At 60.0% G+C, this 17,823-nt stretch overlaps 1 protein-coding gene across 2 annotated transcripts in view; it reads left to right on the top strand.

Annotated features, from left to right (window-relative positions):
• ELFN2 (extracellular leucine rich repeat and fibronectin type III domain containing 2) overlaps window positions 1–17,026 on the top strand; it is a 51,804-nt gene extending 34,778 nt beyond the window's left edge. Inside the window, exons 3-4 of one of the 2 annotated variants that reach the window (XM_018048308.1) lie at window positions 800–5,451; window positions 13,814–17,026. In XM_018048308.1, the coding sequence (XP_017903797.1) occupies window positions 14,259–16,733 (2,475 nt within the window). In that variant the 5' untranslated portion in view covers window positions 800–5,451; window positions 13,814–14,258 and the 3' untranslated portion in view covers window positions 16,734–17,026. The remainder of the gene's footprint in view (window positions 1–799; window positions 5,452–13,813) is intronic. The other variant, XM_018048309.1, reaches the window with a different exon arrangement.

Raw genomic sequence — 17,823 nt, 5'->3', positions numbered from 1 at the left:
CAGATGAAGATCGGAGGCCCAAGGAAGAGGGGGCCAGGGTTCGAGCCACTGCTGGGCTGCTCCACGGGCTTGGCCCTGCAATACCTGGCCTGGCCAAGTATTTATAGTTTCTGCTGATCTATATTAACATCAGGGCCTGCCCAGGCCTTTGCAGCCTCTGGATCTGAAAGGCTTTGAACCTTCACAGCCGTGGGGCTCATGCTGGGCCCTGTGCATGGAGTTCTTTCTTCAGCCCGGGCCTGGGCTCCAGCCACCCTTTGGTGGGTTCAGCGTCTTTGGGTTTTTTTTTTTTATTATGCCTCGCTTTCCTCCGTTCTCTGCAGGGAGATTGTGTGTACAGCATGGGATCAAGCATGCGGGCTGTGCGGCCTCAGGGGAGAAGGCTCCCCGCCTCCCTGAGCCTCAGTCTCCTCGTCTGTAGAATGGGCCATCATTTCCACCTGACTTGGTGTTTCAGGCGCTGAGGGCTCAGTGTGAGCGGGAGTCACTGTTTACCCTCCTCACATCTCTTCTGCTCCTCACCACAAGCCGTCCTCAGAGCCCCTAGGGACTGGAGTATCCTCTCCAATGGCCAGAGGAGGCCACCAAGGCCCCAGGGGCGGTACGACTTGTCAGGGCTGTGCTGCCTGTTGGAGCAGAATTTCAGACTCCTGTAAGTCTGAATGTTCCAGCTTCCCAGACCCTCTCCTTTCCAGGGCCCTCGGGGTCCTTGGGCCAGGCTGCCCTCCCACCCCACCAGCTTGGTTCCCACCCCCGTCGCCATGGGAACGGCTCCACTAACTCTATGCTTCTCTTACAGAGCAGAGACGACTGGCCGCCCTGAGCGCAATTCAATTCAACAGACATTTACTGAGTGCCTACTATGCGCCAGGCCTTAGGCTAGGCACTGGGGTGGGGGCGCAGAGAGGAAGATGGAGTCCCGTCCTCAGGTAGCTCTGGGCTGGGGGGTGAGGAGAAGACAAGCAAGGGCTGAACAAGGACATCTCAGTTCCAGGAGAGAAGCTGCCTGTAGGGTAGCAGCAGATACCTGGGTACAAGTACTTCCCTGGAGAGCTGCTGTCCCTTGCCTGTGCCTCAGTTTCCCCATCTGTAAAACAAGTGGTGGGGTGGGATGGGGTGAGACAATCTCTAGGATCCTTCCAGAAGTCCATGAGGGTGGAATCAGGGCATGGGGGAAGGCACGGTAGGGAGGCCCACACCCTTCCTGTGGAGAAGAAATCTCTGAAGGCTTCCTGGAGGAGGAGGCACGAGGCCTGGGCTGCAGGGGGGTAGGGAAGGTGGAAATGGTACCCCAGGGTCAGGAAGAGCATGAGCTAAGGCCCAGGGGACACGTAGATGGGAATCCCTATAACTCTGTAGGTTGATAAGGGATGTGGTAGGGTGTGAAGTTAGAGAGGGAGGGGGGGACCCAAGGCTTCATGTTGGGGTTTGAGCTCTGTTCTGTGGGCTGTTGAGGACTGAGAGTCAGGAACCGTGGCCCTGCCTTGTGCTGCCCCCTTCACCTGCCCTCTCTCCTGCGTACACTTGACCATCACGTTCCTGTAGAACCTGTGACCACGGTGGTGCCTGCATGTGCTGGACACATTGCGCATCAGTTCCCATGGCAACCCCATAAAGTGGGCATTACTGGGCCCCGTTCACAGACAAAGATACTGAGGCTGAGAGAGGGAAGTTTTTGCCCAAGGTCATGATCTGACCCTCTGTCTTCCCATGGTTCTTCCACTAGCTCTCACTTTTTTTTTGCGGGGTGGGGGGAGGGGGTGCGCATCTCTGTCCTGTGTGACACCAGCCATCCTAGGAACCCCCAAGCTCATAGAAGTACCTGCCAAGGGCAGCGCAGTTGGGTGTGGAGGGTGGGGTTGGGCGAACCCTCAGATGTTAGCAGGGCTGGCTTTCTCCAAGACCTGAGCTTCTGTCCCCACAGACATCCTCTGAGATGGGAGTGAGGCAGGGCTCCTTCCCACTTTACAGATGAGCAGACTGAGGCCCTGGGAGTCCAAGGTCAATGCAGTGACAGCATGGGCAGGGAGTCCCATCCTATCATCCAGCTAAGGCTGGAGGGACGTTCAAATCCCCTGAGATCTGTGCAGAAGCTGACCCCCACAGCCCTCCCCCCACCCCCAGGGAGTGGGAAAGACTGGCATTAGAATCACAGACCTGGGTTCAAATCCTGGTTTTGTCTTGCACAAACAGTGTGATCTTGAGCAAGTTATTACTCTGAGCCTCAGTTTTCATATCTATAAAGGGAGATAGCAGGCTTCTTTCATTCAGTCATCAATACATGTTTATTCAGAACCTACTGGGTATCTGGTGTTGGCCTTTAGTGGAGAATCAGACCTTTCCTCAGAGCACTCAGCTCAGGAGTCACAGCAGCGGTTTTCACTCTGGTTGTGATGGAAGAAGCCCAGGGTGCCGTGGGAACCCACAGGAGGGACCCCAGCCAGACAATTTTGATTGGTGGAGGGAAGCAGGAGGGCAGGAGAAGAAGGCAGGAAACCAGCTCCGCAAGACCCCAGAGGCTGAGCTTCAGATGATCCTTGTTGGGAATTTCCCAGATTAGTACGGGAGCCGGTGAAGGCTTTTGAGCAAGGGAGCACCATGCTCCGATGGACGTTCAGAATGCTCCTCCTCTGCTGGGTGGAGGGGGTGCTGAGAGTGGAGGCAGGGAGACCCTTGAGCATGCAGATTGAGAAATTCACCTGGGGTGAGGAAGGAGACTGCAGCAGGACAGGAGCAGCGGGAGGGCGTACGCCAAGACCACCCAGGTGTGGGCACGTGGGGATGCTCCTGCCTGGCTCAGGGACAGGGGAGAGAAGCAGGGGTGGGGGAGCAGGTGGGCAGTGGGAGGCGAGTCCAGTCATGGATGAGGACAGGCGGAGTTTCACGTGCCAGGGAGGGGTCCAGAAGGCAGTGGGAGGAAGATGGTGGTTGGTACCAAGCTGCTAACAGAAGCCTTGGGAGGGGCAGAGATGCTGGGCAGTAGGAGTGGCAAAGTAGGTTTGGGAAGATCAGAGAGTGAGGACCAGGGCTTCAGGGAAGGTCCCTGCAAAGTAGCCCAAGGAGGGAGTGGCTTGGCAGGAAGGAGGAATCCTGGGGTGTAGGGACTTAGGTCTGCCCGGGAGATGACAGAAGTCACATGTGTCAGGCAATCTGCCCAGCGCCAGGAGCATGGGAGGGGCCCAGGAGGATCAGTTCCCACCTGGCTGTCACCAGAAAGCAGAACTGTAGTCTGTCCCCCACTGCCATCCTGAGGAGAGGGGGCCACCAAGGAGGAGGAGGTGTTTGGGAAGGAGGGAAAGGGGAAGAAACATTTGCATGCGTAACAAGGCTGAAGTGAGGGAGAGAGAAAGAGGGAGCAGGGGATGAAAAGAAATTACCATACGCCGGGATCTTGTTATTCAACCCAATTTTCAAAGGACCACAGCTGTCGCACTGAGATAATCCGTTAATTATAACAGCCATTGTGCTTTGGCAACGGGAGAGAAACCGAGGCTGGGGAGCAGGCTAAAGGCAGGGGTGGGAGCAGGTCTCTGAGGGGGCAGGAACAGGCAGGAAGGCAGACACTGTCCAGGGCTGGGCCTCATCCCTTCCTCGCTGCCACTGTTGCAGCGATGGGTCACAGGGACCCTGTTTGTGCCAGGCACTGTGCCACACCTGTGAGCCAGGCCATCATACCCATTCTAGAGGTAGCTATGAGCACTTACTATGTGCCAGACCTGCTCCGAAGCTTCCGTTCTCCCACCCTCTGAGGTTGCGCCCTTCTAGTCCCATTTTACAGAAGAGGAGACTGAGACTCAGAGGAGACGTAGCTTGCCTGGGCCATGCTCTTCATTCAGTGGCAGGGCCGGGATTTAAGTTGAAGGTGGCCTGTCCTTCTAGGAGAACACTAAGGAGGGCCAGTCTCTATGGGTTGGCCACGCAGACTTGGTGGACACGTGTCCCAGGCTGTGGTTTCTGTGCAGCCGGCAGTCCATGGGGTGGCCCTCCCCTGGGCACTTCCGGGGCTCCTCCTGCCCAAACAGAGCTTCCTTGTTCTCTGGTGCCACAGCTGCAGGCCCCTGCAAGCCATACCCCCCCTCAACCCCTGCAGAGAAGCCAGTCTCAGGGCTAGGAGAGGGACCCCATGCGACCACCTGGTTCAGGACTGTGATAGGCTGTCACCCTGGGATGGGCCAGGCCCTGGCCAGCTATGAGCCCAGGTGGCGGCCTGGGAGAGGCCGTGGGGAGGGTGGGCAGGAGTCCCAGGTGAGCAGAGCAAGGGGAACCTGAGCTCTGGGGGAGGGGCAGGAGCAAGGGTTCATTCTAGAAGCCCCAGAGCCCTTTGCCGCAGTACCCGCTCTGGGCTGTGGCTTGAGCAGCCAAGGCTTTAGGCCTCCTGGTGTTCACAGCAGCCTTGGTGGGAGCCTCAGCCCATCCTGGCTCGCAATATTTTATGGAGGAGGAATCGTATTTGGGAGCCCGTTACTCCCAAACCCCAGCAGGAGCCCCCAACTTGACCCAGCAAACCGAGCAGCGTTGTTGAAGAGCCAGGGACCACGCAGGGTGACAGGCAGGTCAGGGGTGTGGGGGTGCTCTCCTGGTTTGGGGTCCCCGCTCCGGTGGGCCTGCTTGGAGGTGAGCAAGGGTTGTGGATGGGCCAGGGTAGCCTTGTACCATCAGTGACACAGAGGCCAAGTAGACTTTTAGGATCAAAGAACTACAGAGCTCTTGAGCCCCAGATTCGTAATCAGAGACCTGCCATCCCCACAAAAAGATCTATGCCTTCAGAGTGTCCCAGAGCCACAGAACCAGGGAGGCTCGCGCCATCCGCCCTGTCTCCGCAGGGATGTGGAAGGTGGGGAGCCAGTTCTTCCAGGTTTTCCAGTCATTCCAGAAGTGGGGATTTTAAAAATAAAATCTCCCAAGTTATCAACATTGGCAAGTAATTCAAAAAAATTTTTAAAGCCATTGTCCAGATGAAACAGGAACTCATAGTATGTCTTGACCCAGAGCCTGGTGCCATGGAGGGTCAAAGCCACTTTGTAGCAGTTGTGAAACCTCAGTTTCCTCCTCTGTAAAGTGGGAATAAAAACAGCATGACTTATGAGGTTGTGCAGAGGATTAAGTGAGTTCACATGAGAAGTGCTTAGGCCTACCTGTGTCAGCCCAGGACTCTGTTTTCATTTTCCCCCCGGGGCTGCACTCTCTGCCGCCCGGAGCCTCCGCTTCTCCCCGTGGGCTCCAGCCGTGCCAGTCCGCCCCGGGGCAGCCCTGAGGGTGTTGGAAAGCAGGGAAATATTCACCCCTTGGGGCCCTGGAGAGGGAGCAGAGCCGGGAGGGTGGGCCTAGCCAGCGCCTGGTACATAGTAGGTGCTCCATAAATGTTTATTGAATGAATGAATGGAGGCCATGCAGGCAGAGGCAGCCGTGCGTGCGCAGGCACTGGTGAAAGAGCGGGTCCAGTGGAGACTGGTGAGTAGTGCCCGGGGCTGCAGCTGAGCGGGGCCTGGGGTGTGCCGGAGCCAAGGCCAAGGGGCAAGCAGGGAGCAGGTGGGGGAGGCAGAGGACAGGTGTGGGGGGAGGCAGGGGCCAGGTGAGCGGCAGGGGCCAGCTGGGAAGGCAGGGCCAGATGGGGGAGGGCAGGGACCAGGTGGGGGTGAGGGGCAAGGTGGGGAGGCAAGGGTCAGGTGGGGGAAAGCAGGGGTCAGTTGGGGAGTCACAGGTCAGATGGAGGAGGCAGTCCCTTGAATGGCCTGGGGGATTCGGGGAAAGCCAGAGATGACTCCTGCGGTGGGACTAGGAGACAGACTTTTAATACAGGTCATTCTTGGCTGTGAGCAAGAGGGTCACATGCTCTACACAGTAGTCCTGGGGGTGGCTGGGGTGGATGGTGTGTTGCTCAGGGTCGGGGGGTGGGTACCAGGGAGCGGGCCGTGTGAAGAGTTGCCCACAGAACCAGTGTCAGGGCCTCTCCTAGCAGGCTGCTGGGTGGTTTCCCCAAAGCCCTTCCATCCTCCTGCCTGCCTCGTTCCATGGAGCTCTGGACCCAGCACTGGTGCCAACAACAGATCCGACACCCCTGGGAGCGGGGGAAGCCCAGGCCCCAGTGGGGCTCTTGGGAGATGACCCAGTGAGCAGTCACAGAGGGCTGGGGGTGGCCCCAGCAAACCAGAGAGACACAAGCACTCAGCTGTTCTCCCTATAAACAGATGAGGAAACTGAGGCCCAGAGGGGGCAAGGCGCTGACCTGCCCAAGGTGACACAGAGAGCCTGCCCTCCGAGTGTCATAACAGCGCGTGGCACAGCAAGCTAGCCCAGCCCCCTTCTCTGGCCAAGGTTACTCCTCTTGGAGATGGGTGCACGATGCATCGAGGCCTTGCCAACCCAATTAACCCCCGTAACTGTTGCTGTTGATGTGGCCGTGTTCTTACTAAGCTCTTTTGGGTAAGTTGGAAACCCGGTGAAGGTAGAGCAAGTCTGTCTGCAATAACACACATCCCAGGCACACAGTGGGTGTGCAGTGATGCTGTGTGGGTGCGTAAGAGCGTGGGCGAGTGTGTGGCTGGTTGGACAGTGTGCCCCCCCGACCCCAGGGCTGAGCCGCGGGCCTGTTCCCTGATTCCCTGTGACATGGAGGCAGCCGGCACAGCCTGCTTACCTGGTGCATGAGGGCACGGAGCTGGGAGCGGGTGCCACGGTGTCAGGGGGCAGGAGCCAGCTCCCCCGAGATGTGGAGCAGCTGGCACGGAGGCCTGAGACTAACAAGACGTGACTGAATGGGAGTGGACGGAAACCCGGCACCTCGGGTGAAACCAAAACAGATACTTCCCGGAGCTGCCTGACGACGTTCTGAGGGCATCGGGGCAGCTTGGCAGGATGTGCGAGGGGGCCTGGGGGCTTGGTTGGCATCTTGGACAAGGTGAGGACACACTGCTGTGCATGTTCACCCTGCTCTAACGACCAGGGAGCCGAAGCGAGTGAGGCAGAGGGTCCCTGGTGCCTGTCACTGCTCCAACCATGTTGGTGCTGAGGCTCAGCTCTAGGTGACCCCTTTTAGGAGGGACCTTGACAGCAAGCATGACCCAGGACGGCTGGACCCAAGGGCGTGGGGCTTGACACCATGGAGTATGAAGAGCAGTAGAGGGCTTGAGGCCATTTAGGCTGGGTATGCGGATGGCAGAAGCATGAGATGCAGCTGAACAAATACCAGAAGGACCTCTGAGGAGGGCTCTTGGCCGCAGTGGCTCCAGATGGGCTGTGTCTGGTCAGTGGCAGGCTGGGACCAATGAGCGGACAGAGGTTCAGCAGCTAGGTCTCACTTTGTAATATAAAGAAACCTCTAACAATCAGAGCTGTTCAAGAAGGGAGTCAGTAGCCTCAGATGGGTGCTGAGATCCCTGTCCCTGGAGGTACTCAAGTCAGGGGAAGTCATATCTGCAGGGATCCTGGGAAGTTTGGTAGTTCTAAGAGCTCAGGCCAGTTCAAGTTCCCGGCTGTGTGGTCTAGGGCAGATGATGGCACCTCTCTGAGCCTGTTTCCTCATCTGAGATAGGAGGCATCAGCAGGCTAAAGAGAAGGCTCAGCACATTTCTTGCACACCGTGAGCACCTCATCAGTAGTGGAACCCTTCCCGCTGATGGTTCAAGTCCTGACTCAGTAGAGTCAGGGGCTCTAGGATCTCCTTTGTCCCTCGTCCCTGTCCCTAGCCCTGATCTGTCACTCCACACATCATGTTCTGGCACCTGCTAAATGCCTGACCCTGTTCCAGGCATGGAGGTTACAGTTTCGAACAAGGTAAAGCCTCCTTTTATTTTATGATGGGGGCGGGGAGGGAATGACAAGGAGCTAAATGGTGTCTGGTATTGCTGAGAGCTCTGAAGGGACCAGAGCAAGTGAATCATCTCAGATTTGGTATCAGGGAGGGCGAGGTTGAGGGGAGCAGTTGAGCAGAGACCTGAATGAAGTGAGGTAGTGGGGTTGTGTGGATATTGGGGGAAGGGCATGCCAAGCAGAATAGCATGTGCAAAGGCCCTGAGGTGGGCATGTGCCTGGGGATACTGGAGGAGCATAGGTGGCCTGGACTAAGTACCTCCTGATGAATGGATATGTTGAATTCTCTCTCGGTTTACGGACGGTCCACTCTTACATGCTTTCCTGGTAGGGAGGGAGGTGTTTACTCAAGGGGCAGGAAACCTACAAGATGGCCCACATGTCCAGTCCCTGTGATGGACCCAGCTCTTTGGAGGAAGCTGGAGAAGGAGGGGGCCTTGGTGTTTCATCTGTTAGATGAAGCCAACAGCACCAACCATGCAGGGCTAACACAAGATTCAAGGAGTGTGAAATATCAGATGCAGATGAGTCTGTTTAGCTGTGTCGCTCTTATGGGAAAGGGACTGAAGCCCCAAGAGGTTAGTTAACGTGCCCTGTGTCACACAGCACAGCGTTCACTCTCAGGACCCGTGGCCTCCCACATCCATGCTTTTCTTTTCCTCTCTGTCTTGCAGCTGGGGCTCTTTGTACCTGAAATCCTGATGGTTCATTTACCAGACAGTAGTTCAGGGGCAAAGGTATAATTATCCCATTTCACAGGTGAGGAAGCAAGGCCCAGAGCAGCCTGCCCAAGGAGCCCTGGTGCGGTGGAGACGATGCCAAGACCCAGTATCCAGTTCCCAGGGGGTGGCAGGCTTTGTCCCTGAGGGCAGAGCGGTGGCAGCCAACCTCCGGGGCCCCTAGCTTGGTGCTGTGCTTCCAGCAGAGGTGAGGTGGCCGCCTGCCCCTCGAGTTCTGGCCGGACCCCAGGGGCCCTTGGCTCTCCTAATCCTGGGTAATGGCATTGACAAGGACAGTGTCAGTGGCACCTCAGGGAGCCTTGGCCAGCCGGCTCAGGGAGAAGCCCGTGCCAGGGCTGCTCAGCTGCTGCGAATGAGATGTCCCTGGCTAAGCCTTACATCCCACTCCTGGGAGGTCGAGCACGCATGGCCTCTCCCCTATCGACTCCCAGGACCCTACCAACATCCACAAGGGTGTGACGTCATGGGCGGGAGCTATGCATTCGCCAGGCTTCCTGCCCTGTAGAGACTGTGTTTGTCTCCACGGTGTCCTAGGCTTTTGTTGGGAGCCCTGGTGGCTGGGAGATACTCACCTTGCCACACAGGTGGAAAAACTGAGGTGTGGAGAGGACCCAAGGTCTCAGAGTCAGCAGCCCCACCTCTTGCCTTCTGACCTCTGCCCACCCCCACACCCCAGCCGCCCTGAGCCTGGGGACACACAGGCCCTTACCCTGTTCATCATCTCACCCAGCCCAGGCAGGAGGAGTGGCCCAATGACCCCCTGACCCTCCTAGCCCCACAGCCTGGGGTGGAGAGGTCAAAGCTCCCCTCTGACTGGGGAGCTTAGTGGCCGGCCTGAAGTGAAAGGGTCTGGGGGCATGTGACCGAGGGCTTCAGGGAGCCTGAGTCTGGGCAAGGATGGTAGCTAACATTCTCTGAGGCCACCTGCTCTGCACCAGGCAGCATGCTTGCCCTGGAGCCCTGCAGGGAGGGATCATTCAAACCCACTTCCCAGGCAGAGAAACTTGCCCATGCCCAGTGTCCTGGGGCAGCTGGGGGGCGGGGCCCATGTCGGGGGAGTAAGCTCCCAGAGAGGATTCGAAGTTGGCATATCAGAGTCTGTTGCTGCAACCCTGGGTCCTGAGCGGACCTGCCACCAGCCGTACATGCCCTCCCCAGTCCTGGCCTCAGCTTCCCCTCTGACAGTGACTGGGGTTGGGCAGAGCCAGGATGCCTCATCCCGGCTGCTCAGAGGTTCTAGGATTCTGAGTCCATGGAGGAGTCTTGAATCCTGGCCACTGGAGCAGGGCACAGAATCCATCAGGGATGACCGGCGACTTGAGGGTGGGTGCTGAGCCCTGGAGAGAGGGGAGGGCTCTGCCCAGAGTGACTTGGATGTTCTGAGGCCCAGCTCCGAACAGAGACCCCCGGCCCCTCTTCAATTCCTCTCAGACCCTCATGGGCTCGCCGACTCTTTCTTCTGTGCAGGGGTGTCCACGTGAGAGCGGACATCATGCAGTGTGTAGCCTGCTACACTGGGGTCCCCAGGATCCCTCGATGGCATGCTGCCCCCCCAACTTTGCCACGTTCCATCTCTGTGGCAGCAAGAGAGAGACCCTCGAAGAGCTGCTGGTCTGCCCCCCTCTCTGGCCAGAGTTCGCTCAATACCCACACCTATGGGAGTGGGGCGACGGTAGGACATTAGGAGAGGGGTCCAGGTCAGCTGGGAGCCCTACTCTTTGCTGCACAAGCCCTGGTGCCCGGCCACTGGCCCACAGTTGGCTTCTCAGGTGGCCGTACCCTCCCAGGTTTTGGACCGGTTGCATCCTGGGCAGTAAAGACCTCTGCTTCCACCAGCCGCTTCCCGCCGCTCCCCACCCCGCTCCCGGGCTGGTCACAGACAGCATCTTGGTGGCTTCAGTGCTCATCTGTCTCCCTGGTCCCTGGGTGGGTGGGCGGAGTTGGCAGCTGGACTGTGTGCCCTCCCTCGAACCCCCCCCCCCATTTGTCATCACGCCGTGCTTCTCTGCCGATCGATTCCTCAGTCTCCCATGCTCCCTCTCCATTTATCTCTATTCCTCTGTCTCTCCCTGCTCAGCTGGCTCCAGATTCTGGCTTCTCCCTCCTCCTCAGCTCTCGCCTCTGGGCTGCAGCTCCTCACTTCCTCTCTCCCTCACCAGCCCCTGGCGTGTGGGGCGGGGTGAGGGGGCGGATAGGGCCCTGGTTCCTCCCACTAGTGTCTGGGCTGGGGCATCACTCCTGTGGGAGCAGGGGGAGGCCCGGCCCCCAGAACCGTCACCCCGAGGCCCGACAGCACAGCAGCCGGCACACCCCTCCCCACACCTCGAGTGGGTGTGTAGCCGGGCGGGGGGCCAAGTGCTGCTGTCAGCGCCTTAGCGGCCTTGCCGTCCCCCCTCCCTGGCTGCGTCAGGCCTCGACGGGTGGTGGGCAGGCAGCCCGGGTCAGGGACAGGCAGCTGACGCACATGGGACGATGGGACGGGGTAATGGGGAGCCTCCTCCCCACTCTGAGTCATGGGGGAAGGAGGGGGAGCTGGACACCAGGAGGAGCAGGAGAGAGGGCGGGGTCACCTTGAGGGCCGAGGTGGGCAGAGCTCAGAGGGGCTAGGCTAGGGGCACAGGTGCCCCTGTACCCCTTGGACTGTTTGGGAAGGGAGGATGCAGGGCAGGGCTAGTGCACCCCCCACCCTGCCCTGGCCCTCTCTCAAGCCTGGGCCCCTTCGCCTATTCCACTCCCCTCCCCTTTGCCTCTTCCCACACCCTCAGCTTGGCCTGGGATTTCCAAGAGTCTGGCCAGCTTTGCCTGCCTGCCAGCTGCTAGGTCTGCCTGAGTGGGTTCCGCTTTGAGCAACTCAGATCTGAGGGTGGGAGGGGGGCCTCATGCGGCTAAAGTTGCGCATGTGCATACATACACACACATTCATGTGGGACACACATGCTTATTAACATGTCAACATACAGGCAGGCGCGTGCCTGCGTTTCCATGAGATGGCCCACATGCATCCCTTCCCACCCCTCCACTCACAGATAGCCCCTTCTTACTCTGCTGTTCAGTCCTGTAGCTGGCCAGGTGGGCACATGACCTGTGCACACGGGCATGAGTGTGCACACGCTGGCCTGCACACCTGTCTTCTCATACACACCAGCGCACACCTGCACATCACCTGCATACAAATACGGTCCCCAGACGTTCCCAGCTGGTGGAGGCACAGACGGAGGGTCCTCTGACAGGACAGACCTGGCCAGTCAGCCCCCTGCGGTTCAACCTCTCTGCCTGGCGGGGAGGGGCAGTGAGGCCCCAGAAGGGTAGGACTGGCCTGAGGCCCCCTGGGAGCCAGCTGCCACGTCAGAAGGGAGCCCAGTTCTCCTGACTCCAGCCCTGAGAATGTGCTTGGCAGAGCCAAGGACAAAAATGCTCTCTGCTGCCTGGGTACCCCATCTTGACCGGCAGCCTCGTGGTTACCTCCTCCCCAGCCCCCATCTGGCCTCTCAGCCTGAGCTGGCCCAGGGACTGGTGGTGGGGGCAGGGGGGTTGTCGAGGAGGTGTGAGGCTGACCCCCTGTGGCAACTGTGATAATCACAGCCTCTCATGCTGCATCAGCCTTCCATCTGATGGGACAACTGGATGCCCTGTTCACTTGCCACCTCAATGGAAACTGCCTGCCTGCGCTGCTCTGGGGACTTCTCTCCATCTCCACTTCCCTTTCCTCAGTTCCAGCCCTCTGGGGCTCAGGGCTGTAAATTGGTTTTGCTTTTAACAGCAAAGGTTTCACATTTTTTCTTAAAGCGCTCTCTTTCCTGGAGTTTCCCGGGAGGAGGAGCGGGAGGCAGAGGTGGCCCTTGTGAACAGTCATTGGCTTCCTTGATCCAAACATGGGTTTCTCTGGCTTAATCTCCACATCCCTGGCCAGTGCCCAGGACGGACGGAGGGAGGGCTGAGTTCTTCCCGCAGCCAGGAGAGCACTGGGTGTGAGAGACTGATCTGGGTGACGGGCCGTGTTTGGCTTGCTGGGAGACCAGGGCAAGTCCCCCCTAGATTGAAATTCACGAAATTGAGGGTCTGCGGGCTGGGAGCCCTGCACAGCCTCCCCTGACCCCTGAAAGTCGAGCATGGGCAACATGGCTCACTTTACTTCCCCCATCAGAGGCCCGGCAGGGGCCTGGTCCCCACTTTACAGATGTGGAGACAAGACTCAGAGGTGGTGCAGTCCATCTGACTAATTGAGCAGGGTGGATGGGGCTCCAGGCCGGAATGCTGCTGGCTCAGGAGCCTTGATCCTGGCCGTGACCCAGGCTGCAGTATACGACTCTGGGCAGGTCGCTGCCCCTCTCTGGGCCTCTAACTCTCCAGCCACTGAGGAAATGCCTGGGCATTCCTAATGCCTCTGTCTTCTGCCTGAGGCACCCCTTACAGGATCAGGGTTGGGGGTGCCCCCTACTGGAAAACACTATGAGGAGGGGTTATTGGGAGTGTGCCTGGGTTCCCAGACTCGCCCTTTCTTTCCCTCGGCTCTGCTTTTGCTATAAGAAGAGCTCATCTCCTGCCCTCCCACTGCGGGAGACCCCAGCCACTGTGCACCCGCTGCCTGGGGGGCTCACAACCATGTTGCTCTGCTGCCCCTCCTCCCCCATGAAAGCCGAGACAAGGGAATTATTTTTGGAACAAGAGCAGTTACACAACAAATGAATTATTTATCTTTGGGCATGGAGGAGAGGAGGCATTTTGCCGGGCTCCTTAATTCTTTTCTGGATTGGAGGGTGGCTGCCCGGGTACGTGTGTGTACCATGTGTGTACGGGCCTGTTGTCGTACACAAGACTGTAGGTGTGCTTGTGAGTGTGTGTGTGTGTGGTTGTGCGCACCTGTCTATGTGAGCTTGCTATGCAGTTCGGATTCGCGTGGGGGCATGTGGGTCTTTGTGCGGGCAGGTGGACGAGTGTGGACGCGACGATGCTGACACGTGCATGTATCTGCCCCTGCCCTGTTAAGTCTTCAGTCTCTCTTCCTCGTCTCCTGGCTTCAGACACTGTCCCCTCCCTCCTCCCTCTTGTTTCTTTGATTTCCCTCCTCCCAGATCCTCTGGCCCCCTCCTCCCCCTCTTGCCCCCCTGCCATCCCCCTCCTTTTATGTAACAGGGACCCAGAGTGCTGCTGGCACAGGATGCCCTGGGAGGGGGTGGGAGTGGGGCCGGGGGCCTGCGCTGGAGCTTAGAGGGCTGCCCTGAGCCTTCACGCTGATCTGTCGCCCTCTCGGTGCTGCCTTTCAGGAACCAGGTGACAGACGGGTCTCTTCCTTCCTGTCCCCGCCTTTCGTGCTCCCCCCTCAGAGTCCCAGTCTCCAGCCTCCTGTGGGAATCATCTGAAATTCTGAGCCCAGAGCCCCAGGAGGAAGAGGAAGAGGCGGAGGAAGTCAAGCCCCGAGAACCTGGGCATCTTCCTGGCAGGAAAGGAGCACCTCGGGGAAGCAGGCTGTGGGGCCCGCAGCCCCCCTGGCCTTGGTCTGGCTCTGGTGCCCGGCGACCAGAAGGCCCCCTGACGGTTGGCACTGGCCGTGCCCGCCTCACCTGGGGCCCCCGAGCTGGGGGTCCCCCCAAAGATGGTGGCAGCCCCAGGGAGGACTGTGCTGCTGGCCCCAACCTCTGGCCACTAGGCCCCCCGGCGCCCCGGCCCCCCACCCTGAGCCAGGCCTGAGAGGGGGCCGTGGCTGGAGCCATGCTGCGCCTGGGGCTGTGTGCGGCCGCGCTGCTGTGCGTGTGCCGGCCGGGAACCGTGCGCGCCGACTGCTGGCTCATCGAGGGCGACAAGGGGTACGTGTGGCTGGCCATCTGCAGCCAGAACCAGCCACCCTATGAGACCATCCCGCAGCACATCAACAGCACTGTGCACGACCTGCGGCTCAACGAGAACAAGCTCAAGGCCGTGCTCTACTCCTCGCTCAACCGCTTCGGGAACCTCACCGACCTCAACCTCACCAAGAACGAGATCTCCTACATCGAGGACGGCGCCTTCCTGGGCCAGTCGAGCCTGCAGGTGCTGCAGCTGGGCTACAACAAGCTCAGCAACCTGACTGAGGGCATGCTGCGGGGCATGGGCCGCCTGCAGTTCCTCTTCGTGCAGCACAACCTCATTGAGGTGGTGACACCTGCCGCCTTCTCCGAGTGCCCGAGCCTCATCAGCATCGACCTGTCCTCCAACCGCCTCAGCCGTCTCGACGGCGCCACCTTCGCCAGCCTGGCCAGCCTCATGGTGTGCGAGCTGGCCGGCAACCCCTTCAACTGCGAGTGCGACCTCTTCGGCTTCCTGGCCTGGCTTGTGGTCTTCAACAATGTAACCAAGAACTATGACCGCCTGCAGTGCGAGTCTCCACGTGAGTTCGCCGGCTACCCGCTGCTGGTGCCCCGGCCCTACCACAGCCTCAACGCCATCACCGTGCTCCAGGCCAAGTGCCGAAATGGCTCGCTGCCCGCCCGGCCTGCGAGCCACCCCACGCCCTACTCCACTGACACCCAGAGGGAGCCTGACGAGAACTCAGGCTTCAGCCCCGATGAGATCCTGTCGGTGGAGCCGCCAGCCTCGTCCACCACGGACGCGTCAGCGGGGCCGGCCATCAAGCTGCACCAGGTCACTTTCACCTCAGCCACCCTGGTGGTCATCATCCCACACCCGTACAGCAAGATGTACGTGCTGGTCCAATACAACAACAGCTACTTCTCCGACGTCATGACACTCAAGAACAAGAAGGAGATCGTGACGCTGGACAAGCTGCGGGCACACACCGAGTACACCTTCTGCGTGACCTCACTGCGAAACAGCCGCCGCTTCAACCACACCTGCCTGACCTTCACCACCAGGGACCCAGTGCCTGGTGACCTGGCACCCAGCACCTCCACCACCACCCACTACATCATGACCATCCTGGGCTGCCTCTTCGGCATGGTCATCGTGCTGGGAGCCGTCTACTACTGCCTGCGCAAGCGACGCATGCAGGAGGAGAAGCAGAAGTCAGTCAAGGTCAAGAAAACCATCCTGGAGATGCGCTATGGGGCGGACGTGGACGCCGGCTCCGCGGTCCACGCCGCCCAGAAGCTGGGCGAGCCCCCTGTGCTGCCCGTGTCCCGAATGTCTTCCATCCCCTCCATGATCGGGGAGAAGCTGCCCACTGCCTCCAAGGGGCTGGAGGCTGGGTTGGACACGCCCAAGGTAGCCACCAAGGGCAACTATATCGAGGTGCGCACGGGCACGGGCAGCGAGGGCCTGGCGCGGCCGGAGGATGACCTCCCTGAGCTGGAGAACGGCCAGGGCTCGGCCGCTGAGATCTCCACCATCGCCAAGGAGGTGGACAAGGTCAACCAGATCATTAACAATTGCATCGATGCCCTCAAGCTGGACTCGGCCTCTTTCCTGGGGAGTGGCAGTGGTGGCGGGGACCCTGAGATGGCCTTCGAGTGCCAGTCCCTCCCTGCGGCGTCCACCACTTCCTCCACCGCCACCCCTGTTCCTGGGGTGCTGGAGCGGCCCAGCTTCCTCTCGCCCCCCTATAAGGAGGGCTCCCATCACCCGCTGCAGCGCCAGCTGAGCGCCGATGCCGCCGTGGCTCGAAAGACCTGCAGCGTCTCCTCCAGCGGCTCCATCAAGAGCGCCAAGGTTTTCAGCCTGGACGTGCCGGATCATCCGGCCACTCCGGGGCTGGCCAAGGGCGACTCCAAGTACATCGAGAAGGGCAGCCCCCTCAACAGCCCGCTGGACCGGCTCCCGTTGGTGCCGGCCAGCAGCAGCGGGAGTAGCGGCGGCGGTGGTGGCACCGTCCACCACCTGGAGGTGAAGCCCGCCTACCACTGCAGCGAGCACCGGCACAGCTTCCCGGCCCTGTACTATGAGGAGGGCACCGACAGCCTGAGCCAGCGTGTGTCCTTCCTCAAGCCGCTGACCCGCACCAAGCGGGACTCCACCTACTCGCAGCTCTCCCCCAGACACTACTACTCAGGTTACTCCTCCAGCCCTGAGTACTCGTCCGAGAGCACGCACAAGATCTGGGAACGCTTCCGGCCCTACAAGAAGCACCACCGGGAGGAGGTGTACATGGCCGCCGGCCACGCCCTGCGCAAGAAGGTCCAGTTCGCCAAGGACGAGGACCTGCATGACATCCTCGATTACTGGAAGGGGGTCTCGGCCCAGCAGAAGCTGTGACCCTCTCCCCACCCCCGACCCTGGTGAGGTTGGAGGGGGCGGGCCAGGGGCACGCGGGGAAGGGCCGGGGCGGCCGGGGCGGCCGGGCAGGGCGCGCTGGGGGCCGAGGAGTGGACGCACACGCACACCCGCACGCACGCACCCACGCACACACCTGACCACCACCTGACTGTGAACAACCACCACCCGACAATAACGGACAGGAAAACAAAGACATGTTCTCCTTAAAGTTTACACACTGATACCGAAACCAGTGGTCTTTACTGTGCTGCCCAGGGACTCTGCCGGGGTGTGCGGGCTGGGTTGGGGGCGGGGGAGGGGGGAGGGGCAGACGAGGAAGCCAGAAGAGGGTGTGGGGTCTGGGTCTCTGGGACTAGGGACAGGTTTTGGGGTAAAGGAGCCTGGGGTGGAGATGGACCCAAGCTCTCCTGGGGCGGGGAGTGGGTCCCCCCAGATGGGGGACAGGTTTCTGGGAGACAGTAGCATATGGACATTGGGCATCGTTTTCTCCCTTTATGGATGGGGAGACCAAGGCCCAGAGGAAGGGAGTCACGTGGCAGGTGAGAGGCAGTCTCCCAGTTTCGCAGCCCAGTGCTGTCCCCCAGTCCCCCAGTGGCTCCTCTGGGGCCCTCACCCTCTGTCCATCCACTACCGGTTCCAGAGCTGTGGTCTCCTGGAGCTGAGGGTCAGGCAGGTGCTTTTCCTTTCTAGAAAGACTCATGGCCACGCCCCCAGAGCGTGGAACTGTGATTCATCATGGGCGGCTGTGGGGGGCTCTCTGCCCCCTGATGCCAGCACCCAGGAGAAGTGGGAGGTCCTGGTCATAGGGGAGGTGCAGGCATGGGACGGTCCACCAGCCCCCTTCAAGTGTCTTCCAAGTAGCCTGGGAGCTGTCGATGGGGTCTGAGGAGAGCGGCTGGGCCAGCGGCCTCCGCATCTCAGGTGCAGGCCTCCACACCCTGGCCCCCCAGCCTCTCTGGGCCTCCAAGACTCCTCCTCATCCCAGAAGGGCAGGAGTGAACTGTGATACCTGAGAGCAGCCGGGGGGTGGAGTCCACTGGGGGCCTTCCTGCCTCTGCCCCTACATCCT

This window comes from Capra hircus, chromosome 5 (assembly GCF_001704415.2).
Source record: "Capra hircus breed San Clemente chromosome 5, ASM170441v1, whole genome shotgun sequence".
Taxonomy (NCBI): Eukaryota; Metazoa; Chordata; class Mammalia; order Artiodactyla; family Bovidae; genus Capra; species Capra hircus.
The sequence above is the reverse complement of the archived record's forward strand: the minus strand, read 5'-3'. Positions and strand labels throughout refer to the sequence as shown.